The 25,043-nt window shown below is 38.3% G+C and overlaps 8 protein-coding genes, 1 non-coding gene and 1 pseudogene across 10 annotated transcripts; 6 read left to right on the top strand and 4 right to left on the bottom strand.

The window, feature by feature from the left end:
• Positions 1 to 493: 493 nt before the first annotated feature.
• LOC9329464 (pentatricopeptide repeat-containing protein At1g26460, mitochondrial) lies at positions 494 to 3,495 on the top strand. The gene is made up of 6 exons (XM_002893357.2): positions 494 to 1,314; positions 1,526 to 1,748; positions 1,836 to 2,318; positions 2,569 to 2,775; positions 2,862 to 2,999; positions 3,099 to 3,495. Exons 1-6 carry the CDS (start codon positions 668 to 670, stop codon positions 3,291 to 3,293), a joined length of 1,893 nt encoding a protein of 630 aa, XP_002893403.1. The 5' UTR covers positions 494 to 667; the 3' UTR covers positions 3,294 to 3,495.
• Positions 3,496 to 3,930: 435 nt separating this feature from the next.
• LOC9326718 lies at positions 3,931 to 5,100 on the top strand. The gene is made up of 5 exons (XM_021013914.1): positions 3,931 to 4,085; positions 4,178 to 4,250; positions 4,454 to 4,505; positions 4,589 to 4,658; positions 4,778 to 5,100. The coding sequence occupies exons 1-5, from the start codon at positions 3,966 to 3,968 to the stop codon at positions 4,862 to 4,864; spliced, it is 402 nt and encodes a 133-aa protein (XP_020869573.1). The 5' UTR covers positions 3,931 to 3,965; the 3' UTR covers positions 4,865 to 5,100.
• Positions 5,101 to 5,203: 103 nt separating this feature from the next.
• On the bottom strand, positions 5,204 to 6,934 carry LOC9329463 (14-3-3-like protein GF14 iota). The gene is made up of 7 exons (XM_021013913.1): positions 6,629 to 6,934; positions 6,241 to 6,547; positions 6,077 to 6,164; positions 5,893 to 6,002; positions 5,670 to 5,818; positions 5,531 to 5,595; positions 5,204 to 5,440 (listed from the first exon to the last, which is right to left on the bottom strand). Exons 1-7 carry the CDS (start codon positions 6,708 to 6,710, stop codon positions 5,435 to 5,437), a joined length of 807 nt encoding a protein of 268 aa, XP_020869572.1. The 5' UTR covers positions 6,711 to 6,934; the 3' UTR covers positions 5,204 to 5,434.
• Positions 6,935 to 6,993: 59 nt separating this feature from the next.
• On the top strand, positions 6,994 to 8,893 carry LOC9326717 (putative pentatricopeptide repeat-containing protein At1g26500). The gene has a single exon (XM_002893355.2). It carries the CDS (start codon positions 7,197 to 7,199, stop codon positions 8,697 to 8,699), a length of 1,503 nt encoding a protein of 500 aa, XP_002893401.1. The 5' UTR covers positions 6,994 to 7,196; the 3' UTR covers positions 8,700 to 8,893.
• On the top strand, positions 7,029 to 7,101 carry TRNAA-UGC. Its single transcript has one exon. It is a non-coding gene; the product is annotated as a tRNA-Ala (tRNA).
• Positions 8,793 to 11,140, bottom strand: LOC110225108 (putative F-box protein At1g26510). Its single transcript, XM_021013912.1, has one exon. It carries the CDS (start codon positions 10,092 to 10,094, stop codon positions 8,886 to 8,888), a length of 1,209 nt encoding a protein of 402 aa, XP_020869571.1. The 5' UTR covers positions 10,095 to 11,140; the 3' UTR covers positions 8,793 to 8,885.
• A 912-nt stretch (positions 11,141 to 12,052) lies between these two features.
• LOC9326716 lies at positions 12,053 to 13,913 on the bottom strand (annotated as a pseudogene). The gene has a single exon (XR_002329618.1). The product of XR_002329618.1 is annotated as a putative F-box protein At1g26515 (transcript).
• A 1,812-nt stretch (positions 13,914 to 15,725) lies between these two features.
• On the top strand, positions 15,726 to 19,335 carry LOC110224828 (retrovirus-related Pol polyprotein from transposon TNT 1-94). The gene is made up of 2 exons (XM_021012214.1): positions 15,726 to 17,272; positions 17,325 to 19,335. Exons 1-2 carry the CDS (start codon positions 16,160 to 16,162, stop codon positions 19,095 to 19,097), a joined length of 2,886 nt encoding a protein of 961 aa, XP_020867873.1. The 5' UTR covers positions 15,726 to 16,159; the 3' UTR covers positions 19,098 to 19,335.
• A 1,450-nt stretch (positions 19,336 to 20,785) lies between these two features.
• LOC9329462 (COBW domain-containing protein 1) lies at positions 20,786 to 23,423 on the bottom strand. The gene is made up of 9 exons (XM_021012216.1): positions 22,955 to 23,423; positions 22,649 to 22,866; positions 22,285 to 22,399; positions 21,923 to 22,012; positions 21,680 to 21,841; positions 21,464 to 21,583; positions 21,268 to 21,378; positions 21,096 to 21,177; positions 20,786 to 21,002 (listed from the first exon to the last, which is right to left on the bottom strand). The coding sequence occupies exons 1-9, from the start codon at positions 23,123 to 23,125 to the stop codon at positions 20,947 to 20,949; spliced, it is 1,125 nt and encodes a 374-aa protein (XP_020867875.1). The 5' UTR covers positions 23,126 to 23,423; the 3' UTR covers positions 20,786 to 20,946.
• On the top strand, positions 23,363 to 25,000 carry LOC9326715 (rRNA-processing protein FCF1 homolog). Its single transcript, XM_002893354.2, has 9 exons — positions 23,363 to 23,491; positions 23,567 to 23,626; positions 23,704 to 23,809; positions 23,987 to 24,029; positions 24,110 to 24,182; positions 24,276 to 24,363; positions 24,471 to 24,527; positions 24,616 to 24,694; positions 24,794 to 25,000. The coding sequence occupies exons 1-9, from the start codon at positions 23,421 to 23,423 to the stop codon at positions 24,805 to 24,807; spliced, it is 591 nt and encodes a 196-aa protein (XP_002893400.1). The 5' UTR covers positions 23,363 to 23,420; the 3' UTR covers positions 24,808 to 25,000.
• The last annotated feature ends 43 nt before the right edge of the window (positions 25,001 to 25,043 follow it).

Raw genomic sequence — 25,043 nt, 5'->3', positions numbered from 1 at the left:
CCGCCGATGATAATGGCCTCTTCAATTTTAAGCTCGTAGGCCATTGTTTCATTTTCTTCAAATAGACACGGTTCTGCTGATTAAGGGTTTTTGTTAGACCGAACTCGATTAATAATGTTTGCCGCGCTCTTAGAGCAAAATTCTTTCTCATCATTCCTATGGGAATGAATGTGTTTCTATCATGCTGATGTCAAGTATGAAACTTATCACCAACAAGTGCCACAAGCGAAATATTTTGCTTAAATTTGTTGCAAAATTGAGTCGTTAATACCTAATATGCAAAAAGATATGTCCCAACACCAACCATTAAAAAGTAATTTTACAGAGGAGATACTCATATACATCGTTAACTAATGAAAAAAATCAAGCGTTTAAAAGTTAAAACCAACAAAATCATTATAAAATGTATATTATGTGTTTTCTTTAAAAAAAGGTTTGGGCTGTATATATTAATGGGCTGGGCTTTATACTAAAAGAACATGTCGAGCGTCAAAGACAACTCCTGAAAAAATGACATCACATTTCTGGGATAATCTCTGAAATGCCACTGCAGTCATCGAGGACAGATCGTCACGACCGGAGTTAGTGTTCTAAAAACTCATCTGAGAACTCAGAAAACCCTAAACACAGATAAACCCCAAAACTCAAAAAACAGATCTTTCCAACAATGGCGTCTCATCTCTTTACCCGATCCCGAATCTCTCTCCTCAAAACCCTAAAACCCAATCCTTTTACCTCTACTTCACCCATCAGAGCCATTTCCGGTACACCATTCCTCTCTCAAGACCCCCAGCTCGCAACCGATTCAACAGATCACGACCCATCAAATCATCAATCAACCTCCACGCCGCTTCCACCGAATCCAGCCACCGGAAGTCCTCTTTACCAAGAGAATTGGCGTAGTCCGATCCCAAACACTCCTTCCTTCAACCAATCTCTTGTTCCATTAGGATTTCTAAATCAAGCTCCTGCTGCTCGAATCAGAGCACTCTCTGAGACGCTTGACATGAACTCTCTGCTTAACATGTTTGCTGATTGGACTGCCTCGCAGCGTTGGTCTGACATGAAACAGCTTTTTGAGGTCTGGGTTCGATCGCTTGACAAGAATGGGAAGCCGAATAAGCCTGATGTGAACCTCTACAATCATTACCTTCGAGCTAATTTGATGATGGGTGCTTCGGCTGGAGACATGCTCGATCTTGTTGCGCCAATGGAAGAGTTCTCTGTCGCACCTAATACAGCGTCTTATAATCTAGTTTTGAAGGCTATGTACCAGGCAAGAGAGACTGACGCCGCCATGAAGCTGCTTGAACGGTTAGATTCTCTGAATTTGTAGACAGATTGGTTTTGTACAATGAACACTGCTTCTAGAACTAGTGTAAAGATTAAGACTTTACATGATTGAACGGTCGTATTTGCTGATAAATCAAAGGGTTATCTCTGATAGCTGTTATTGAGACTGGTGTTATGCAAAGGTAGATTTTTTTCTTTTGAAATGTATCATGACTTGATGTAATGTCGTTAGGATGCTCTTGTTGGGGAAGGAATCTCCTCCGGATGATGAATCATATGATTTGGTTATTGGAATGCATTTTGGAGTTGGGAAGAATGACGAAGCCATGAAAGTTATGGACACGGCACTGAAATCTGGTTATATGTTATCCACCACAGTCTTTACTGAATGTGTTCGTAGTTGTGTGGCCAAAGGTAGGACAGATACACTGGTCTCCATCATCGAGAGGTGTAAGGTACATATGAGTTTTTGTTATCTTCAGTTGAAATTTGAAGCTTTTGCTGTCTCGTTTATCAATTACATTTGTATTCTTGTTTTGCAGGCTGTTGATCGGAACAAGTCCCTTTGCCCTAGCTGGATACTGTGTAACTATATTGCAGAAGTTGCAATTCAAGAGGATAATAGCAAGTTAGCATTTTATGCGTTTGAATTTATGTTCAAGTGGATCACTAGAGGCGAAATGGCTAGGCCCTCAGTTATTCTTTCTGTTGATGAAGGGTTGGTAGTAGCTGGCCTTGCAACTGCTGCTAGGACTTGCAGTTCATCTTTAGTGGAAGGATCATGGACGATTCTGAAACAGAGTCTGCGTGGGAGGAAGGCAGCTAACCCTGCATCTTACATTGCAAAGATAAATGCTTATGCATCGTTGGGGAATCTGCAAAAAGCTTTCACCTCACTTCATGAACTTGAAACCGCATATGCAGACTCTGAAAAAGAAGTTGTGGAGGAAATGCTTTCACCTTTTACATCATTATACCCGCTGGTTGTGGCTTGCTCTAAGAAAGGTTTTGAGACATTGGATGAGGTATACCTCGACTCTTTAAAAGGGTAAATATTCTACATATTATCAGCTTTCTTCGCAACAAGAATTAAGGTAGGGTTATTGGCTAATTTACTAGTAGACGTAGGAAACTTCTGAAATTTAATAGAACATTCCAGAAAACCTGTTTATCAAAGTTGTGCATGATCTGAATGTTAATGCATTTTAGAGTGCTGGGATTAAGCAGATATAATGTTATGCTTATCTGACCTTGCACTGTCATATAATCCACCAGGTATACTTCCAGTTGGAGAGTTTGAGTCGAGGTGATACTCCATATAAGTCTGTTGCTGCTCTAAACTGTATAATTCTTGGCTGCGCAAACACATGGGATCTGGATCGTGCTTATCAGACGTTTGAGGCAATAAGTGCTTCCTTTGGGCTGACTCCTAATATCGATTCATACAATGCTTTACTATATGCATTTGGAAAAGTCAAGAAGGTGCTGTTTCGATGTCAAATCACTCTCTGATATTTTCTTCATGAATGAACAATTAGCCTAACGACTCTAGCCTATTTGCTTTGCAGACTTTTGAGGCCACAAATGTATTCGAGCATCTGGTTAGCATAGGTGTTAAACCTGATTCCAGGACGTATTCATTGCTGGTTGATGCTCATCTCATTAACCGGGATCCCAAATCAGCTCTGACCGTCGTTGATGACATGGTAAACCAGAATTAACAAAACAAAACCTAACCACTATGAAAAAATAATGTGTTTTGCTGACATGACTCTGAGAAACTAATACATGTTCCAATTATACAGATCAAGGCTGGATTTGAACCCTCCAGGGAGACATTGAAAAAGCTCAGAAGGAGATGTGTCAGGGAAATGGACTATGAAAACGATGATCAAGTGGAGGCATTGGCCAAGAAGTTTCAGATCAGGATGGGAACCGAGAACCGCAGGAACATGCTGTTCAACATAGACTACTCCAGGGGCCGAGCGATAAACCGATGAAACCCAAAATGAATCTATCTATATAATAGCAAACCCATTTTTAGGTTTGGTCTCATTTTCTTGGCGATACAATCGCTTGTTCACATAGTGTTGATTTTCTAGGTTTGAGTTTCTGCAGAATAAACAGAGGATGAGAGGAACAAAGTCTATCAAAGTTGACAGTTGAATCAAGTTTTTTAATCCACTTGCTTTTTATTAAAGAGAATTCTCGCTTCTTTCAATCTCAAACCCTTTGATTAGAATAACTCTCCAAATTGTAAATTTTCATGTCTCTAATAATGTGCCAATAATAGTATTCTTCGTCTATCCTTTGCAGTAACCAGTATAGTATGATAAACTTCCTCCATCTCTCTGAGACTTGCTGCATATTTTTGATCGTTTATTTAAACATGTGAAAGACTTCTAATAACAAGAGTAGTAGTTGCTGCATAAGAAAGACTTCTTGAAAGAACAATGAGTCAATGACTAGAGAGTACCTACCTAGACTTGTATCGTAGCAAGGCTATGTTATCTAAAATAGTTTTTGCGACGAATGAACTCACAAAGACAAGGCCTAGAAGATGGGCCGGCCCATTTCAGAGATCCAACAAGCTCTGCTGTATACACAAAACACAATTCACGAACAGCTTTTTAGAAGTTTTCAACACATTTTTGCGATCAAAACCCTAAAAAATGGGTGGAAGAACGGACGGAAGTGGCGGAGGAGGTAAAGAGAAAGAGGAAGAGCAAGACGGTTTATCCGTACACTCTCCCTGTAAAGCTTTACCTTCCTCCGCTTCCTCTCTCTCCAAGGTCTCTCTCTTCTTTCTCTTTCGCTCTATCTCTATACCATTTTATTCCTTAGAGATTTTAAAGGTTCCTCTTTTATTGGATTTGTTTCTCAGGAGCAGTCTCAGGTTGAATTAGAGCTCAGGTTATTAGAAGCTCTTGAAATCTATCCTCCTGTCAAACTCCGAGGCAAGCTTCAAATCTCAAATCTTGATCCTTAAGAATATAAGTCTCTAAAAATGTTTCCTTTTCTATCATGGTAGTGATCAGAAACCGTAATAAACCATTACTAAGGCGAATCATTTCAATGTCTCTTGTTCTTGGACATTGATCAGTTCTTTGGTTTCTTGATTTCTTCTACTAATGGGATTATGATGGTTTGCACTTTGCAGGGATACATCGCCACTTTGTTCTTTATGGTCTGATGGAGTATCTCGGAAGAAGGTTTGTTTTCAGAGTTTCTTTCATACTTCCAGTCCATGAGTCTCTGATCCTTATTGATTGAGTCTTTCTATTCCTATCCATAGCTTTGACCGACCGTTCACAGCAGATCAGGTTCTGCAACTACTCGACCGTTTCTACAACATCGAGATGCTGGTTAGTAGTAATTACAACAAGCATTGATTGTTATGTCCCATAGCTTTAGGTTCACTTCCTGGTGTTGTTTAGAGTTGGGGTAATGGTTTTAATAATCTGTTACCTCTGGTTTTTTATAGAAATCAGATGATGAGGACATAGACATTCTGAATCACGAGGAAGACTTTACCTTGCCGCAGAGTTACTTTGATAAGGAAGAAGAATGACAGAGCAAGAAGAAAAGATCTTTGACAAGGAAGAAGAATGACAGAGCAAGTAGAAAAGATCTTTGCTTCATTCATCTTCTCCCATCTTTTTGTATATGGTTAGGTTTGTCTTCAGCTCGTATGATAAGTTTTTTTCTGTATATTCTGCAGTTTTAATGTCAATAAAACCATCAGGATCAATGGTCTTTTTTTACTCTGCCGGGAGAGTTAATAATCATAACAAGCTTTTTGCTCTTTTCATGTTGACATTTAGAGCCATGGTTGTGTTTGTTTGGTTGGCAATTTTTAATATACATCTGATTGATATGTATATTGGAAATGTATAACAGCAAAAGCATATCAGATCAAATCATAATATAATTGCATAACATAAAATACTTGATGACATGAAAATTGACAACAAAATAAAGAAGAAGAAAAGTAAAACAAAAAAAAAGAAACAATATAGGATTGAATTCAATCGTCTCTGATCCCATCTTCCTGATGAAACCAAGCTATGGAATTTAAAGGAATTTGCCTCCCACTGCTGGGCATCGTATCTAAATCTCATTCAACGTCCAAGCCCTTTGATCAGTTCTGGAACAAACAAACAAACAAACAAAACAACATTAAGCTTTTGACCCAACAAGAACAATTCATACACTTCAGTTTAAGGTGAATTACTACCTCAGTGGCATCTGCAGGCTTAGCCTGTTCTTGCTTGGGTTCTTCAGTCTTGATGTTGTCTTCTCCTGAAAAACATAGCAAAACCATTGCTTAAGCTCATAACATTTTGAAAAAAATCATGTGTGATTTTCAGACAAACCTCCATCTTCAGGAAGATCAGAAGTCCAGAGGGTGAGGTTGTCTCTCAGGAGCTGCATGATCAAAGTGCTGTCCTTGTACGACTCCTCACTTAGAGTATCTAACTCCGCAATCGCCTCATCGAAGGCTTGCTTCGCCAAATGGCAAGCTCTGCAACAGTTTTACCACGTTACAACAAAGTTGGCACCTGATGGTATACAATTATTGATGTTTTAGATTGAGACCTTTCAGGAGAGTTCATGATCTCGTAGTAGAAAACAGAGAAGTTAAGAGCAAGGCCAAGACGAATCGGATGGGTCGAAGGAAGCTCAGTGCTTGCAGCTTGTGTTGCAGCCTAATCAAAACCGATGCATCAGACCAAAGTTCTCCTAATCTACTAGTGTTTGAGAAAAAAAACATATTCGATACCTCATAGCCTTTAAGCGACTGTTCAGCAGCTTCCTTCCTCTCTTGCTCGGTCTTAAACTCAGCCAAGTAACGGTAATAATCTCCTTTCCTACAAATTTCAGATCAAATTGAGTTTCATTTGCAGATGATGATGGTGCAAGAAAGAAGAGTGTTTTTGTTATCACATCTTGTAGTAGAAGACGGTAGCTTCCCCTGAGGTAGCGTGAGGGATGAGATGCTGATCAATGATGGAGAGAATGTCTTGGCAAATGTTAGCGAGCTCATCTTCAACCTTTTGGCGATAACCCTTGATATGTTTCACATTTGATTCATTGCCTTTGGACTCTTCTTTCTGCTCGATCGATGACATTATCCTCCACGAAGCTCTTCTTGCTCCGATTACGTTCTTGTAACCAACTGACAACAGATTCCTCTCTTCCACCGTCAGCTCGCTATTCACCTTCGCCACTTTCTTCATCGTCTCCACCATCTCTGCACATTATCATTACCAAATCCTTAAAAGTTCTAAAGATTCTCGCAATTAAAATCAACATAATTAAGAGATTATGTTACCGTCGTATCGTTCGGCTTGTTCGGAGAGCTTAGCCATATAGACAAAAGTCTCTCTCTCTTTGTCGGATCCTGATGATGACATTTTGTTCCGATAATCTGTCTGAAAACAGAGATCTTGATTTATGGGTTTGTTTGTTTTTTTGTCTTGGTGAGATAAATAAAATGATCGAAAGAGATGGGAGGGAAAGAGAGAAATATAAAAAAAGTTTAGAAGATAGTTCGCAAATGGCGGAACAAGACTGAATCTCAACCTTGAGATCCGAACGCGCCTCTGTGTCTGCGCAATTCCTGGGTTTTTCTTCGCTATTCTTTCTAACTAACTTAACGAACTTTACGCTCCCTAACGACACCGTTTTATCTAATCATTTATATAGTTTTAATTACTTCTACTAACATCAATGGGGATGTAGCTCAAATGGTAGAGCGCTCGCTTTGCATGCGAGAGGCACGGGGTTCGATCCCCCGCATCTCCATTTTTGAAAAACACTCAAAATCGGATTCACCCTAATTTTCTTTTAGGTATCTAATATAGTTTTGTCCATCTTTTTCTACATTCGCCGGAAAACTTATGGCTATCGCCGTCGTTTCTTCACGGAGGATGATTAACATCGGGAACCCAATTTGGCGATTCTTCATGCTCAAACACCGCTTCTTTTCCACCGAGTTAACTCCAACCACCATCACACCGATAAACCAAGACCATCTCCTCCGAGTCTGTACAATTCTCTACCAGCAACAGAACTCGCCTGATTCACGTCTCGTCTCTAAACTCTCCTCCACCAAATTTCAACTAACACACGAGTTCTTCCTCCAAGTCTGCAACAATTTCCCCCTCTCATGGCGTCCGGTACACCGTTTCTTCCTCTATTCTCAGATTCACCACCCTGATTTCGTCCACACTTCCACTACCTCTAATAAGATGCTTGCAATCATCGGGAACTCAAGAAACATGGATCTTTTCTGGGAATTGGCTCAAGAGATCGGGAAACATGGATTGGTTAACGATAAGACGTTTCGGATTGTGTTGAAAACACTTGCTTCTGCTCGAGAATTGAAGAAATGTGTTAACTTTTTCCATCTGATGAACGATTTTGGGTATTTATATAATGTGCAAACGATGAATAGAGGAGTGGAGACTCTGTGTAAGGAGAAGCTTGTGGAAGAAGCTAAGTTTGTTGTTATTAAGCTGAGAGAGTTTATCAAACCTGATGAGATTACTTATAGGACGATGATTAAAGGGTTTTGTGATGTCGGTGATTTGATTAAAGCTGCTAAGCTTTGGAATTTGATGATGGATGATGGATTTGAGGTTGATATTGAAGCTGGTAAAAAGATTATGGAGACATTTCTAAAGAAGAACCAGTTTGATGAAGCTTCGAAGGTCTTTCATGTGATGGTTTCGAAGAGAGGTTGTGATTTAGATGGGTGTTTCTACAGGGTTATGATTGATTGGTTATGTAAAAACGGTAGGATTGATATGGCACGTAAGGTGTTCGATGAAATGCGTGAAAGAGGTGTTCAGGTGGATAACTTAACTTGGGCGTCGATAATCTATGGGCTGTTGGTTAAACGAAGAGTTGCAGAGGCGTATAAGACAGTGGAAGCGGTTGAGAATCCGGATATTAGTATCTATCATGCATTGATAAAAGGGTTGGTGAAGATTAAACGGGCAAGCGAGGCAACAGAGGTTTTCAGGAAGATGATACAGAGAGGGTGCGAGCCTATAATGCATACGTATCTTATGTTGCTGCAAGGACATTTGGGTAGGAGAGGAAGGAAAGGACCAGACCCGTTAGTGAATTTCGATACGATATTCGTTGGAGGTATGATCAAGGCAGGGAAACGGTTGGAAACTACAAAGTATGTTGAGAGAACGTTGAAGAGAGGACTTGAAGTTTCTAGATTTGATTATAGCAAGTTCTTGCATTGTTATTCTAATGAGGAAGGTGTGTTTATGTTTGAAGAGATGGCCAAGAAACTTAGAGAAGTGAGCTTGTTTGATTTGGCTGATATATTCCAGAGGTATGGAGAGAAGATGACTACACGAGAGAGAAGGAGAGATAGAGAATAAAAGTCATAGACACAATTCTCTAACATTGTAAATACAAATTTGAAGTTTTTTCTTTGTCTGGAAAGCAATGGTTGTCTCAAACAAGCAGACAAAGAGAAAAATTCCAGCTGAGTTTAGATAGAAATGGTGATATTGTTTGTGAAATAAAACTAATCAACCGAGTAATCAACGAAAGTACAAAGGGTATTAAATCATGAATTGTCTCTCCGACAACAACCTAACACTCTCTACGTAATTCGAAAAAACTATTGCTCTCTTAGAACGACCCTTGAACTCATCGTCTGCGGATACATCAATCTTAATCTTTGTAAAACTATTCTTGCCGGGATTGTAATGGAAGACATAAAACTCATCAGAATATTGCCATGGTGCGAGGATAAACTCACCCGTATGAGTAGTGCCTCTAACATATAGATAGCGAAATAAACTCTTCCATGGTTCAATACTGAAAGTTATTTTCTTCAACCATTCATGTTTTGCGCCATCCTGATTCATAACCCACACATCAAATATATATGATGTAGTTGGAATGGCTATGGCTACTTTCCCCTCGAAGTTTAATAAAGTGTCACTATATATTGTTGGAGTTCGAATCTCTTCAGGTAAACTAGTAAAAAGATTCATATTGTCAGCCCTCAAATCAAATCTCATTAAGCTCAGTTGTGAAATACCTTGCCCCGTTTTAGCAACATAATACACAAGACCATCTATGCAAATACCGTTAGACCAAGGACGGTGATTAGGAATGCTAGTAGAATCGATCATTTTCCATGGCTTTTTTTCTCCCAGTGTGAACACTTGATGTTGAGATGATGGGTCTTGTCGAAGGCCATGAAGTCTTTCCGTCATACACAAGACTTTGTATTGATCACTAACTGGATCATATCCGAAAAAACTTTTTATACCCATTCTCCTTGTTCTGACACTTGGTAAAGTTATGGATCTACCAGTGCTAGGGTTAGTTACGATTTGCTCTCGACCACATCCAACGCTTATCAAACCATTAGCATAATGATAATAGTACTCTATCAGATTAGGATATGGGGACGACGGACATGTCAAACGCGATAGAAAAGACGTTGATGAGAAGAAGTACAACCTTTGGTCCTTAGATTTAAAGCTGGAAGGCAAGTTGTGGCACGTCCTGATTATAGGGGCGGAAGCGATTAGGGTACAAGGCTGCGATGGGAAAGATGTGATGAAACTTGGACTGCGGATAGTTGTTGCACATAACTTGGATAGTGTGAGAAACCTAGCTACAGATTTCAAAGGCAACCTCTTAAATATCTCGATCTCTAGGTCCAGAGGGAGTTGATCAAACTTGTTCTTCTTTTCCGACTTTTGTAGATTCTTGTTGTTGTTCACGGTTTTGATCTTTTTGCTGCGTGTCCTCATGATCAATCGCTCTTGTTTCGAAACCCTAAATCAAGAATCCAGCACCGTGGACTTGGAATTGAGCAAAATCACAAGCCAAAAGACGATCAAAGAAGAGAAATGATCATCATATATAGGACAAATGGATTTGATGGTGATGATAAGCGATTGTAGAGAGAGGGAGAAGAGATAAAGAAGAAGATAATTGTTATTTTTTGGTTGATTGATTCTAACCAATGGAGAAAGGTTTTACATATAGTGTAGTGTGTTTGCTAAACCAAAAAATACGTAACTAAACCAGATATTAACCAAAGATTATTAAATCTTGGGAAAAAAAAAACCAAAATAGACCAATTTGCAAAATGTGCAGCTGGTCTGAGTTTTGAATGCTCAACAAAGCTTTGCAGCGGTATACATCCATCTCCGATTTTTTATCCCACAGAATTTCCTCCAGCCATAAACGAACCTGTACCAAACCGGCCGGGAACAAGTTGGTGCATGTATCACGAAAAACACTATTTCTTAACTACTTGTCCAAGAATGTTCAATACATATTTGCTACCTTTATAGTATCTGACATTGTAAAATGTAAATACTAAATACAAATTTGAAGTTTCTTCTTTGTTTGGAAAGCAATGGTCGGTCTCAATGTGATAATGGAGGCGTCACTGTGAACAATCATGACTTTGTTCCTGTGGGCACTAATGACAAAGAGGAAGCTTCTGTTCCAAGTTTGTTTTAATGGCCGGAGTCCTGACTACATCTCTTTAAGTTGAAACATTTGGGTTAACACTGTCCAAAATAAAATATGACAAAGAAAGCAAACCATTTGTATTGATCAATACGGCAAAAAAACATGCGGATTGGGCATGAAATGTCCTATCATCGGACGAGTCATGTGCCTACAATTTTGATGCCAAAAATTGTGGGCTGTGCACAAGTTGGCTCATCGTGGACTGTGGATTCGAGCGGTTTAATTGGGGTGGGTTAACCCCTTTGACACTCCTAATTTATTAGTCTTGTTTAAGTATACAGAACCCCAAAAAAATGTAACAGAAGACTAGTCTAAAAGATAAGTGTTAGTGTCAATTCCGTATTTCCTTTGTCACAAGGTGTGACTCACAAGTCACAACCATCTAAAGACTATACTGTAGAGATTCAGAATGTATAGTTTTGCATCAAAAATTTATGACGAAAAAGCCAGCGTTAATTGGCATTGAATTTACCACTAATTTACGATGTATGTAGACGTCCTTTATTGTTTGTCACTTTCTTCTTTGGAAACTTGTCCCAAAACAAAGAGAATCCATATATACACCAAATGAAATAAATATCAAAGAGGGTGTGAATTGGTATAGGCACGTTCTCTCTTCGATTTAAGACCATCCTTATTGATTATGAGACTTTTGTTAGTTATAAGACATATCTCTTAACTTAAGAGTTGTCTTAAGAGACCATCAGTAAGGATATATGGTCTAACAATTCCTCACAAGCTACAACCTTTGAAAAGAGACTCATACACACTTGTTACCGTTACAATTTTCATTAAAAAGTCCAAAGCCTTTCCTTGTGACCTACCCCTCTGTCTAACTATCTCTCTCTTCCTCTTCTATTATTTTCCATTAGAGCAACCTCATTGAGGGTCTCTTATTTTTAGCTCTTAACTATTTTTTAAACTTAAAATTTGCTTTTTCAAAGTTAAGAGCCCCATGATTGTTTCTTAACTATTTTCTCTTCCAATGGTAATCTCTAATGAGGTTCTTAAGAAGAAGAAAAAACCAAATTTTTGCAAAACAATGTCTTTTGTGATAAAACAAGAAAATGTACAAGCATTCATAGAAACAAAACTACTATGTTTGGAACCAAAACTCAAAATTAAACTCAAAGCCATTAACTGATTCTGTTTTGCCATTCACAAGTGATTCAGTTTTGGGACTTACATCACTATGCCAAAACTATGGTGCTGATGAGGAAGACTGAATGATGTACGTCGAATCAAATCTAGAATCGTGTTAGAAACTTAATTGTAGAGATTACTGTCATTACTAATTTTGCATATTGAAGTAGGTTTCTGCAATTTAACAAAGAGTTTATTGTTTTTTAGAATTGCAACATTTTGGTTACATGATATGGGTAATGAAGTAGTTTTCAAGTTAAAACCCTGCTTCATTCTTCTCAAGTAATCACAGGGTTGGAACTGAATACACACAACTCCAAAAAGGTATGACATTTAACATTTGAGATTATCACCACGTTCCTTAATTGGACTTCATCTCAATGTCTGCATCATCGTTAGTAAGAGTATCTGGAGAATCTCGCGGTAAAAGACCGAGAAGAGGCAGAGGAAGCAATGAGCTAAGATTGCATAGGATAATAAGCGTAGATAGGTTACCAAAACTGTCTTTTGTGATGCCGAATACTTGAGTCAACCCTGCAACCTGGTTACTATGTCCGATCTCCATATACACAAATAGTGCATTTAGGTAGTATACTTAATTAAACAAAAAAAACAAAAAAACGAGAGACTTGAAAATAAGCATAAGTATCAACAGAGTAATTAACGAAAGTACAAAAAACAAGATTATGGGTATCAAATCATGAATTGTCTCTCCGACAACAATCTAACACTCTCTCTGTAATCCGAAAAGACAAATGCTTTATAACTACGACCCTTGAACTCACAGTGTGCGGAACCTTGATCAATCTTAATCTTGGTAAAACTATTCTTGTCGGGATTGTAATGGAAGACATAAAACTCATCAGAATAGTACGATGGTGCGAGAATAAACTCACCCGTACAAGTAGTGCCTCTGACGCGTAAACAACGAAATAAACTCTTCCAAGGTTCAATACTGAAAGTTATTTTCTTCAAACATTTATCCTGATCCAGAACCCACACATCGAATGTAAATGATGTAACTGGAGCGGCCATGGCTAGTTTCCCCTTGTAGTTTATCAAAGTGTCACTATATATTGTTGGAGTTCGAATCTCTTCAGGTAAACTAGTAAAAAGATTCATATTGTCAGCCCTCAAATCAAATCTCATTAAGCTCAGTTGTGACATACCTTGCCCCGTTTTAGCAACATAATACACAACGCCATCTATGCACACACCGTTAGACCAAGGACGTACGGTGATCAGGAATGCTAGTACTATCTATCATTCTCCATGGCTTTTTTTCTCCCAGTGTGAACACTTGATGTTGAGATGATGGATCTTGGTTATGGCCATGAAGTCTCTCCGTCATGGACAACACTTTGTATTGATCAGTAACAGGATCATACCCGAAAAAACTTTTTACGACCCTTCTCCTTGTTCTGACACTTGGTAAAGAGATGAATCTACCAGTACTGGGGTTAGTTACGATTTGCTCTCGACCATATCCAACGCTTATCAATCCATTAACATAATGATAATGGTACTCTACGTAATTAGGATACGGGGACGGACATGTCAAACGTGATAGAAAAGACGATGATGATGAGAAGAAGTACAAATTTTGGTGTCCCCTAGATTTAAAACGCCTGGGAGGGAAATTGATTACAGGGGCGACAGCGATTAGGGTACAAGGCTGCGACGGGAAGGATTTGATGAAGCTTGGACTGCGGATAGTTGTTGCACATAACTTGGATAGTGTGAGAAACCTAGCTACAGATTTCAAAGGCAACCTCCTAGATATCTCGATCAATAGGTCCAGAGGCAGTTGATCAAACGTGTTTTTATCTTCCGACTTTTGTAGATTCTTGTTGTTGTTCACGGTTTTGGTCTTTTTGCTACGTGTTCTCATGATCAATCGCTCTTGCTTCCAAACCCTAAAAATAGCAGAGAAGTGACAAAAGAAGATGATAATTGATTCTAATGTGTTCGCTTTGGTTGATTGATTTTAGCTAATGGAGAAAGGTTTACATATACTCCCTCCGTTTTCGAATAGTTGTCGTTTTAGAGTTTTTTTTTTGTTTTAAATTAGTTGTCGTTTTAAGGTAATAATGTAATTTATGCCAATAACTACCCAAATTACCCTCATTTTATTGAACACAAATTATTTGTAAATAATTACTTGTCATTTTTATGAGGTTAATATAGTCATTGTATACCTTTTCTTAATTTGTCCAAATACAGTTAAAACGACAACTTTTAAAAAACAGAGAGAGTATATAATATATATAATGTGTTTGCTAAACCTAATAAACAAACCAAAAAATACGTAACTAAACCAGATATTAACCAAAGATTATTAAATTTTGGGAAAAAAAACAAAATAGACCAATTTGCAAAATGTGCAGCTCTGAGTTTTGAATGCGCAACACAGCCTTGCAACGGTATACATCCATCTCCGATTTTTTATCCCGCAGACAAAGAGAAAAGGTGTAACTGATTTTAGAAAGAAATGGTAATTTTGTTTATGAAATAAAAACTAATTAATCAAAGTTAACCCAACAATATTTGCAGCTAGAAGCAGAACAATCCATTCACCAAACCAAACCATTCAGCATACGAAATGCCTTAGAAAGCTCTGATCATACCTCCTAGCTACTAGATTATTAGAGCATAGGTGAAAGCAACACTAGTTTGTTATAGTTCTGCAAGTCTTATGTCGAACCAATGGGGGCGCTTTGTCAGACGCGCTTGGTGTTGCCATCCGGGTTGACCGTAGCTCATGTGATAATGAAGGCTTCACTGTGAACAATCATGAATTTGTTCCTGTGGGCACTAATGAGAAAGAGGAAGCTTCTGCTCCAAGTTTGTTTTAATGGCCTGACTACATGTCTTTAAATTGAAACATTTGGGTTTAACACTGTCCAAAATAAAAATATGACAAAGAAAACAAACCATTTGGACTATCAAACGGCGAAGAACAAGCGGACTGGACATGAATTTTCCTATCATTGGACGAGTCAAGGCTACAATTTTGATGCCAAAAAATGTGGGCTGCGCACAAGTTGGCTCATTGTGGACTGTGGATTCGAGCGGTTTAAGTGGGGTAGGTCAACCCCTTTCATGACACTCCTAATTTATTAGTCTTGTTTAAGTATATAGAACACCAAACAAAAATGTAACAGAAGTGCAAAAGATAAGTGCTAGAGTCAATTCCGTATTTCCTTTGTCACAAGTTGTGACTCACAACCATCTAAAGACTATACTGTAGAGATTCAGAATGTATGTAGAGATTCCTTTATTGTTCGTCACTTTCTTCCTTGGAAGCTTGTCCCGAAACAAAGTGAATCCATGTATGTCCCGAATGAAATCAAAATCAAAGAGGGTGTGAATTGGTATAGGCAGGTTCTCTCTTTTTTTTATAAGGCAGGTTCTCTTCTTCGATAGAACAATTCCCCACAAGCTACAACCTTACACTTGTTACGTACAGTTACAATTTTCATTAGAAAATCCAAACCCTTTCCTTAAAAACTTTAAAACTTGTGACCTACTCTTATCTCTCTCTGTCTCTTCTATAATTTTCCATTAGCATATAAACATTCATGGTTTTAAAGTAAACCAAGCATAAGTATTATAAATTTAACCCAACATGTGCCACTAGAAGCAGAACAAACCATTCACCAAAACAAACCACATCATTTGAAACATACTACTTGGTTTCTATGTCCGATCTCCATGTTGAAAGTTAAACTTGATTTTGAATCAAGTTTAATTATTGGGTTAATTACCCAATAATAATTTGATGGGCCAAATCCAAGTTCTAGAGTTTTCTCTACAAATATCATCATCTCCACCTCCTTAAAAAGTTCTAGAAATTCTCTAGAATGATCTTCCATCACCTCCTTAAACATAATAATCTAGATATTTTTATAGAATAATCTAGATAATTGTATTATTATAATCTAGATATTATGATGGAATAATCTAGATTTAGAATTAAAATATTTTAGATATTTTGTAGTTTGGAGGCTATAAATACCACTTCCCTCTCTCATTTGTAGTAAGATTGTGAAGTTGTCTTCAAGTTAAAATCAAAGTAATAAAAGTTCTATTTCCTAAAACTCTCTCTCAAACACTTAAACACTTTCTCCATTACCTCTAAAAGAATTTTACTCTAACAAAGTGGTATCAGAGCTTGAAGATCCTAAAAATGGCGAGTAACAATGTTCCCTTCCAAGTTCCAACGCTCACAAAGAGCAACTATGATAATTGGAGTCTACGAATGAAGGCTATCCTAGGAGCACATGACGTGTGGGAGATAGTCGAGAAAGGTTTCATTGAACCGGAGAATGAAGGTAGTCTTTCTCAAACTCAAAAGGATGGTTTGAGAGACTCAAGAAAGAGAGACAAGAAAGCTCTCTGTCTAATCTATCAAGGATTAGACGAAGATACGTTCGAGAAGGTTATTGAAGCTACGTCGGCCAAAGAAGCATGGGAGAAGCTTCGAACCTCTTACAAAGGTGCCGATCAAGTCAAGAAGGTACGTCTTCAAACTCTAAGAGGAGAATTTGAAGCATTGCAAATGAAGGAAGGTGAACTCGTCTCCGATTACTTCTCAAGAGTGTTGACGGTTACTAATAACCTTAAAAGAAACGGAGAGAAGCTAGATGACGTGAGAATCATGGAGAAAGTTCTTAGATCGTTGGATCCAAAATTTGAGCATATTGTCACTGTCATTGAAGAAACAAAAGATTTAGAGGCTATGACAATAGAGCAACTTCTTGGGTCATTACAAGCTTATGAAGAAAAGAAGAAGAAGAAAGAAGATATTGTTGAACAAGTCCTCAAGATGCGGATTACTAAAGAAGAAAATGGCCAAAATTACCAAAGACGAGGTGGTGGTCAAGTACGAGGACGAGGTCGTGGATATGGAAACGGACGAGGTTGGAGGCCATATGAAGACAACACAAACCAAAGAGGAGAAAACTCATCAAGAGGCCGTGGGAGAGGAAGCCCGAAATCAAGATATGATAAATCAAGTGTCAAATGTTACAATTGTGGGAAGTTTGGACATTATGCTTCCGAATGTAAAGCTCCTAGCAACAAAAAAGTCGAGGAGAAGGCCAACTACGTTGAAGAACAAGTCCAAGAAGAAGACATGTTATTAATGGCTAGTTACAAGAAAGGTGAACATGAAGAGAATCATAAGTGGTACCTTGATAGTGGTGCAAGTAATCACATGTGCGGGAGCAAAAGTATGTTCGTGGAGCTTGATGAATCGGTGAGAGGAAATGTGGCTTTAGGAGATGAATCGAAGATGGAGGTAAAAGGCAAAGGAAAAATTCTCATCCGATTGAAGAATGGAGATCATGGAGGTAAAAGGCAAAGGAAAAATTCTCATCCGATTGAAGAATGGAGATCATCAATTTATATCAAATGTTTACTATATTCCGAGCATGAAGACAAACATCTTGAGTCTTGGACAACTCTTAGAGAAAGGTTATGATATTCGACTAAAAGATAATAACCTTTCTATAAGAGACCAAGAAAGCAATCTCATTACCAAGGTGTCAATGTCGAAAAATAGAATGTTTGTCCTTAACATTCGAAATGACATCGCACAATGTCTCAAGATGTGCTACAAGGAGGAGTCTTGGCTTTGGCATCTTCGATTTGGGCATCTAAATTTTGGAGGATTGAAGTTGCTTTCGAAGAAAGAAATGGTGAGAGGACTACCTTGTATCAATCATCCAAATCAAGTGTGTGAAGGATGTCTACTTGGAAAGCAATTCAAAATGAGCTTTCCAAAGGAGTCAAGTACAAGAGCTCAAAAACCGTTAGAGCTAATACACACGGATGTGTGTGGTCCGATCAAGCCCAAATCACTTGGTAAAAGTAACTACTTCCTTCTCTTTATTGATGATTTTTCAAGAAAAACATGGGTTTACTTTTTGAAAGAAAAATCCGAGGTGTTCGAGAACTTCAAAAGGTTTAAAGCCCATGTTGAGAAGGAAAGTGGTCTTACAATCAAATCCATGAGATCCGACCGTGGAGGAGAGTTTACATCGAAGGAGTTTTTAAAGTATTGTGAAGATAACGGCATTCGAAGACAACTAACGGTGCCAAGATCCCCTCAACAAAATGGTGTAGCGGAAAGAAAGAATAGAACAATTCTTGAGATGGCGAGGAGCATGCTCAAAAGTAAGAGACTACCAAAAGAGTTGTGGGCGGAAGCGGTCGCGTATGCGGTTTATCTATTAAACCGATCTCCAACAAAAAGTATCTCGGGAAAAACACCACAAGAAGCATGGAGCGGAAGGAAGCCCGGTGTTTCTCATTTAAGAGTCTTTGGAAGCATTGCTCATGCTCATGTACCAGATGAGAAGCGGAGTAAACTAGATGACAAAAGTGAGAAGTACATCTTCATTGGTTATGATAACAACTCCAAAGGCTATAAGCTCTATAATCCCGATACGAAGAAGACAATAATTAGTCGAAATGTCGTTTTCGATGAAGAAGAAGAATGGGATTGGAAATCAAATGAAGACGATTATAACTTCTTTCCACACTTTGAAGAAGATGACTCGGAGCTAACAAGAGATGAGCCACCAAGAGAAGAACCCACTACACCACCAACTTCACCAACAAGTTCTCAAGGAGAAGAAAGCTCAAGCGAGAGGACTCTTCATTTTAGAAGTTTACAAGAGCTCTACGAGGTAACCGAAAATCAAGACAACCTTACTTTATTTTGTCTATTTGCGGAGTGTGAACCCATGGATTTCCAAGAAGCCATTGAAAAGAAGACTTGGAGAAATGCCATGGATGAAGAGATAAAGGCGATAAAAAAGAATGATACATGGGAGCTAGCTTCACTTCCAAATGGGCACAAGGCGATAGGTGTGAAGTGGGTGTATAAAGCAAAGAAAAATTCTAAAGGAGAAGTGGAAAGATACAAAGCAAGATTAGTGGCCAAAGGTTATAGTCAAAGAGCCAGAATCGACTATGACGAAGTATTTGCTCCCGTTGCTCGTCTAGAAACGGTTAGACTAATCATTTCACTAGCGGCTCAAAACAAGTGGAAGATACATCAAATGGATGTCAAGTCGGCCTTCTTAAATGGTGACCTTGAAGAAGAAGTTTACATTTAGCAACCACAAGGCTACATAGTCAAAGGAGAAGAAAACAAAGTCTTGAGGCTAAAGAAGGCGCTTTACGGATTAAAACAAGCCCCAAGAGCTTGGAATACTCGAATTGACAAGTACTTCAAGGAGAAAGACTTCATCAAGTGTCCATATGAGCATGCACTCTATATCAAAATTCAAAAAGACGATATATTGATTGCATGCTTATATGTAGATGACTTGATATTCACGGGTAACAATCCAAGCATGTTCGAAGAATTCAAGAAAGAGATGACGAAGGAGTTCGAGATGACGGATATTGGATTGATGTCTTACTACCTCGGAATTGAAGTAAAACAAGAAGACAATGGAATCTTCATTACTCAAGAAGGCTATGCTAAGGAGGTACTTAAAAAGTTTAAGATGGATGACTCGAACCCTGTGACCACACCAATAGAATGCGGAATCAAATTATCAAAGAATGAAGAAGGGGAAGGAGTGGATCCAACAACCTTTAAGAGCTTGGTTGGAAGCTTGAGATACTTAACATGCACAAGGCCCGATATTTTATATGCGGTCGGAGTTGTTAGTCGTTACATGGAGCATCCAACAACAACTCATTTCAAGGTGGCCAAGAGGATTCTTCGCTATATCAAAGGTACCATAAACTTTGGCTTACACTATTCTACTTCTAATGATTACAAGCTTGTTGGATATAGCGATAGCGATTGGGGTGGAAACATAGATGACCGAAAAAGCACAAGTGGTTTCGTGTTTTATATTGGAGATACGGCTTTTACATGGATGTCGAAGAAGCAACCGATTGTCACTCTATCCACTTTTGAAGCGGAGTATGTAGCGGCTACTTCATGTGTGTGCCATGCTATTTGGTTAAGAAATCTTTTAAAGGAGTTAAGCTTGCCACAAGATGAACCAACGAAGATATTTGTGGATAACAAGTCGGCAATAGCATTGGCGAAGAACCCGGTCTTCCATGATCGAAGTAAACACATTGACACACGCTATCACTACATTAGAGAGTGTGTTAACAAGAAGGACGTGCTATTGGAGTATGTGAAGACACATGACCAAGTAGCCGATATTTTCACCAAGCCTCTCAAGCGCGAAGATTTTATCAAGATGAGGAGTTTGCTTGGAGTAACAAAATCAAGTTTAAGAGGGGGTGTTGAAAGTTAAACTTGATTTTGAATCAAGTTTAATTATTGGGTAATTAACCCAATAATAATTTGATGGGCCAAATCCAAGTTCTAGAGTTTTCTCTACAAATATCATCATCTCCACCTCCTTATGAGCAATAGTTTTGTTGCGTCTTCTCATGAGCAAATGGCTCTCTGTCTACTCTTTGCTTTTGCTCTTTTCTAGCGACTAAAACTATAAATATAACCAATGGGCTTGTTGAGTCGCTTGACCCAGTTACATACCCCTGTAAGTGATAAAGTGGCTCTTACGGATATGATGCAGGATTGGGTACATATTTGAGGGTCCATAAGAAGCCCAAGATAAAGTCTTATGAGAAGTCCATCTGCCCATGTAACTAGAGTTTTAGTAAGTAAGAGATTTTGTCTAGAATAGCAACTCTCTTTCTTTTCCATATATGAAAATCAATCCAAAAATCAATTAAAATTCTGGTGATCTCTTTCCTTCGATAAAGCTTCATATGAGCTATCTTATTTCTTAGCTTATTTGTAAAGAAGTTAATTGAACACCTAAATAACCTTACATAGTTGTTATATATTATACAAAAATTGATAAGTTAATGATGATTAATTTAAAGTATTGTTCATGACGGTAAAACTTGGGAAAAAAAAAACCAAAATAGACCAATCTAGTTGTCACTGCAAGTTTGCTTTTTCGTTTAGGGTCTGCAATCTCTTAATCCGCTTCTAAGAACTTCTTCATCCAGTTTGTGTCCTGTAATATATTCAATTACTTGAATCAGTAAGCTGAGAGAAAAGAGAGTGCTGGGAGCAAAAATGTTTACTATGAGCACAAAGGAGATATGACCTATAAATACTATTTTGTTCGTTCGATTCTCTTCCTCGCTCCATTTTCGTGCTGGCACTATCTCATATATCTCTCTAACAGCCTGCGCATATTCAATAACCAACAAGAATGTGAAGGACATTCTGAGAGGATCATAAGACCTTACTCATGCTTTAATTCATGACTACATTACCTGCAAAATATGCATCTGGTCTGAGTTTTGAATGCTCAACACAGCCTTGCAACGGTATACATCCATCTCCGATTTTTTATCCCACAGAATTTCCTCAAGCCATAAACGAACCTGTCAAACCGAGAAACAAGTTGGTGTATCACAAAGAACACTATTCCTTAACTAATTGTCCAAGAATGTTCAATAAATTTGCTACCTTATCGAGGTTTATAGGTTGGGGTTCGCTGATGCATAGAGTCCTTATTCCACTATCGTGAAGATCTGTCGTCGTTAATGATTTATTTGTTTCCAGCAGGGATTCCAGACGACTAACATGCTAATGTCAACAGTGAACAAGGAAAAAAAGTTCAGTTGCTAGAGTCAAAAGCATAAATAATAATCAAAGAGGGATGAGAAATTTCCGAGACTTAACATTTGAATCATATGCCTGGCAGTTTAATATATTGGACAAATCAACTTGGCACCTAACAGATCGGATGACATTAGCGAGCGAGTTGATGGAATGAATCTCCTTCTCTAATTCATCAGACTCCTCTTGAGAAATCAAGTCCACCTTGTTCATTATTATCGTGTCCTGCAAAACGAATTAAAAAGTCCTGTCATGATGTAGAAGGCCATAAGTCAGTGTACCCATTGGTTGTCAGAAAATGATTACCGCAAATGCTATTTGATTAAAGGCCTCAGAAAACGAGGATGAGTCACGGCGCTCATTGAGCTGAAAACGAAGATTCTTTGCATCCACGACCTATTCAAGCAGCTAGGTCAGTAAATGCATTTGGAACAAGATACCTAAGCACTAAATTACTGGAAACAGGGAGACAGTACACAACCTGAGACATTTATGTTACAAAGAGGTAAACAGAAAAAGAAAGATCACTAGCTAGTTTTAAGAAGAGAAATAATGGTGTCAAAAACATAATTCTATGTTTTACAATTCATCTGCTGTGTTCAAGATGATAGGAGAAGTATAAGGAACAGCTTCAAGCTTAACAAAGGAGAAGTGAATAAGATACTCACAGTAACAATACAGTCAAGCTTGACTTCTGATTCTAACTGGTCATCCAACCAAAGAATAGAAGCCAGTGGAGCTGGATTCGCTAAACCTGTTGTCTCCAGTAATATATGATCAAGCCTGCAAACGAGAAAGCAAAAGCAGAACGTCTAATAAGTGAAAGAGACATTGTTCTCCAAAATGTAAGTAATTCTACTTCAAACACAGCCATTAGCGAGCTCAACCCATCACCAAATCTTAGAGCTTTAGTGCTAACAATCATCACGAATATCTCACTGTGTCTAGAAATCAGATAGAAGATCATAAGTTTGAGCTGAAATTGTTCTGAGTTCGAACCAGCGTTTAAAGAGAGATAGAAAAACAAAGCACCTGTCTTTTCTCTGAACAAGCTGCTCGAGAGCTTGAACAAGACTATGCTTAACAGTGCAGCAAACACAGCCATTAGCAAGCTCAACCCATTCTTCAACAATGGCACCTTCTTCTCCTTCGTTAATCATAGCCCTCTCAACTCCAATCTCTTCCCCAAACTCATTCAAAATCACAGCTATTCTCTTCCCGTGTTTCCCGTTCAATATATAATTCACAAGCTGGTGCAAAATCAATCAGATTACATACTACAATCAACAATCAAAAACCAAAACCCAACACGTAAATCAGTGAAAGGAAGGGACTTACGGTGGATTTTCCCGCGCCGAGATAGCCAGTGATAACAGAGACACCAACTGAAACAGTGTCGCTTGATGAGAGAATCTTTCTGACAGAAACATCCGGTTGGATTTGAATAGCCATCGGTGGTTCTTCATCATCATCTTCCATTTTCACTCCCTCAGCTTCTTCCTTCAGCATCGCCGCCGGTTTATGCAGAGAGAGACGCCGTAAGAGACAGAGCTCCGTATATGTGCCGAGCCCAACTTAGCTCGGTTCGGTTCGGTTCGAATTGATTTGGCTCGGTTCGGTTTGGTTAAAATGTCAAACGACTCAAACGTCAAACCCCTAATTTTAACATCTGCTCGATTCTTCTTGCATCTGAGAGAAGAAGAAGAACTAAAGTTCTCGTTGTCTTCTGTTTCGAAAGAGAGCACATTTCTCTCTGCTCTCCTTCTAAGGTTTAAAGGGTTGTTTTTACTCTTTGCTTTCAACGATGGGAAGATCAAAGAAACCTCAAAAGTTTGCTGTAATGAAAAAATTGATAAGCCACAAAGCTTTGAAACAGTAAGTAACAATTCTTCTTCCTCAAAATTTTGATTTTTTTTCTTGTTGGTTTCTTAATGGATAACTTATCTTCAGTTACAAGGAGGAGGTTCTGAATCCAAACAAGAAGGACCTCACTGAACTTCCGAGAAACGTGTAAGCTATAATCCCCTTTTTTGTGCTTTCGTGATTTTGGATTTTGATTTGTGATTTTGGTGGTTTTTTTGTATCAGTCCAAGTGTTCCTTCAGGGCTTTTCTTTTCTCACAACTCTAGTTTGGTTCCTCCTTACCGGGTTTTGGTGGATACCAATTTCATCAACTTCTCTATCCAGAATAAGGTAATCCACAATCAAATTGCATTATCTAAATTAAAGCTGTAATCGGAATGTGCATGATAAAGTAAAGATCGATTTTGGTTGAGTTTTTTTTGTCTTGGTGGACTTGATTGAAATCTTGTTGTTTATGGTGCAAATGGATATCATTTTTTACTTAGTTTCTTCTGTTTTATGTTATAGATTGATCTTGAGAAGGGAATGATGGACTGTTTGTACGCAAAATGTGAGTTACTTAATTGTTTAGTTTACAGTTATGCAATATTCTTTCTCTTTGTTAAACTTTGAATCGTTTGGGATTTAAAGGCACTCCTTGTATCACGGACTGTGTCATGGCTGAGCTGGAGAAGTTAGGTCAGAAGTATCGTGTAGCACTGAGGTAAAAGCTTTTGTTTTGACTTCAAATAAGAGTAATCAGTAAAATTGCATCATTTTTGTGGATTCTTATTTGGTTACTTTACAATTTGGTTAGGATTGCAAAGGATCCCCGATTTGAAAGACTACCTTGTGTACACAAAGGGACATATGCTGATGACTGTCTCGTTGACAGAGTTACTCAGGTAATGCCTCAGCTCCGGTTTTGTTTACCTTTGTTTCTCTAAGAAGATGCTCTGTTTATGCATATAGTCTAATCTTCTGTTTGTTTCTTTCCTCTGTAATATACCAGCATAAGTGCTTCATAGTAGCTACTTGTGATAGAGATCTAAAGCGAAGGATTCGCAAGGTAAAGATAGTAGTTTGATATGAATGCTTTTTGAAATCCATGGCTAGAATCCTTGAATGTTCATTTTCTTATTGTTGTTCGTATATAGATTCCTGGTGTACCAATCATGTATGTGACACGACGCAAGTACTCAATAGAGAAGCTGCCTGAAGCAACAATCGGTGGAGGTATGCATTGTATCATCTCTTCTACAGTGATATTTGAATATAAGGTTACTTTGTATTAGCTTATTTGAATTCACTTTTGTGGTTTTTTTTATGGTGCAGCTCCAAGATACTGATATAGGAAATGAGACGCATGTTGATTCCAAGAATTTGGGAAGCCTAAGTTAGTGTTGGTTTAAGCTGCAAATCAAATGTGTAAGAAAGGTTGTGTTATGTGATATTGAGCCATTTGTGTTCAATCTCTGGCGAAATCTGTCTGTTTGATATTGTTATTGTACTTCTAAGCATTAAAGACAATTATTTTCTCAAGCTCTTGCACAATCTTGTTGACATGGTTGGTAAATTGGTGTGA

This window comes from Arabidopsis lyrata (genome assembly GCF_000004255.2).
Source record: "Arabidopsis lyrata subsp. lyrata unplaced genomic scaffold ARALYscaffold_1, whole genome shotgun sequence".
NCBI classification, from domain to species: Eukaryota; Viridiplantae; Streptophyta; class Magnoliopsida; order Brassicales; family Brassicaceae; genus Arabidopsis; species Arabidopsis lyrata.
Note: the sequence above shows the minus strand (reverse complement) of the source record. Positions and strands in the feature narration are given on the sequence as shown.

What these genes read in the sequence shown, in the direction of transcription:
- LOC9329464 (XM_002893357.2), top strand. Translation starts at nt 668, where the DNA reads ATGGCGTCTCATCTCTTTACCCGATCCCGAATCTCTCTCCTCAAAACC. An exon ending in GTTTTGAGACATTGGATGAG is followed by an intron (nt 2,319 to 2,568) that starts GTATACCTCGAC and finishes ATAATCCACCAG; the next exon opens with GTATACTTCCAGTTGGAGAG. An exon ending in CATTTGGAAAAGTCAAGAAG is followed by an intron (nt 2,776 to 2,861) that starts GTGCTGTTTCGA and finishes TTTGCTTTGCAG; the next exon opens with ACTTTTGAGGCCACAAATGT.
- LOC9326718 (XM_021013914.1), top strand. Translation starts at nt 3,966, where the DNA reads ATGGGTGGAAGAACGGACGGAAGTGGCGGAGGAGGTAAAGAGAAAGAG. An exon ending in CCGCTTCCTCTCTCTCCAAG is followed by an intron (nt 4,086 to 4,177) that starts GTCTCTCTCTTC and finishes TTTGTTTCTCAG; the next exon opens with GAGCAGTCTCAGGTTGAATT. An exon ending in TCTACAACATCGAGATGCTG is followed by an intron (nt 4,659 to 4,777) that starts GTTAGTAGTAAT and finishes GGTTTTTTATAG; the next exon opens with AAATCAGATGATGAGGACAT.
- LOC9329463 (XM_021013913.1), bottom strand. Translation starts at nt 6,710, where the DNA reads ATGTCATCATCAGGATCCGACAAAGAGAGAGAGACTTTTGTCTATATG. An exon ending in ACCGTCTTCTACTACAAGAT is followed by an intron (nt 6,165 to 6,240) that starts GTGATAACAAAA and finishes TGAAATTTGTAG; the next exon opens with GAAAGGAGATTATTACCGTT. An exon ending in AGTCGCTTAAAGGCTATGAG is followed by an intron (nt 6,003 to 6,076) that starts GTATCGAATATG and finishes GGTTTTGATTAG; the next exon opens with GCTGCAACACAAGCTGCAAG.
- LOC9326717 (XM_002893355.2), top strand. Translation starts at nt 7,197, where the DNA reads ATGGCTATCGCCGTCGTTTCTTCACGGAGGATGATTAACATCGGGAAC.
- LOC110225108 (XM_021013912.1), bottom strand. Translation starts at nt 10,094, where the DNA reads ATGAGGACACGCAGCAAAAAGATCAAAACCGTGAACAACAACAAGAAT.
- LOC110224828 (XM_021012214.1), top strand. Translation starts at nt 16,160, where the DNA reads ATGGCGAGTAACAATGTTCCCTTCCAAGTTCCAACGCTCACAAAGAGC. An exon ending in GAGATGAATCGAAGATGGAG is followed by an intron (nt 17,273 to 17,324) that starts GTAAAAGGCAAA and finishes GAGATCATGGAG; the next exon opens with GTAAAAGGCAAAGGAAAAAT.
- LOC9329462 (XM_021012216.1), bottom strand. Translation starts at nt 23,125, where the DNA reads ATGCTGAAGGAAGAAGCTGAGGGAGTGAAAATGGAAGATGATGATGAA. An exon ending in TTAATCAAATAGCATTTGCG is followed by an intron (nt 21,842 to 21,922) that starts GTAATCATTTTC and finishes TTCGTTTTGCAG; the next exon opens with GACACGATAATAATGAACAA. An exon ending in GCCAGGCATATGATTCAAAT is followed by an intron (nt 21,584 to 21,679) that starts GTTAAGTCTCGG and finishes TGTTGACATTAG; the next exon opens with CATGTTAGTCGTCTGGAATC.
- LOC9326715 (XM_002893354.2), top strand. Translation starts at nt 23,421, where the DNA reads ATGGGAAGATCAAAGAAACCTCAAAAGTTTGCTGTAATGAAAAAATTG. An exon ending in AGCCACAAAGCTTTGAAACA is followed by an intron (nt 23,492 to 23,566) that starts GTAAGTAACAAT and finishes ACTTATCTTCAG; the next exon opens with TTACAAGGAGGAGGTTCTGA. An exon ending in TCGTTGACAGAGTTACTCAG is followed by an intron (nt 24,364 to 24,470) that starts GTAATGCCTCAG and finishes GTAATATACCAG; the next exon opens with CATAAGTGCTTCATAGTAGC.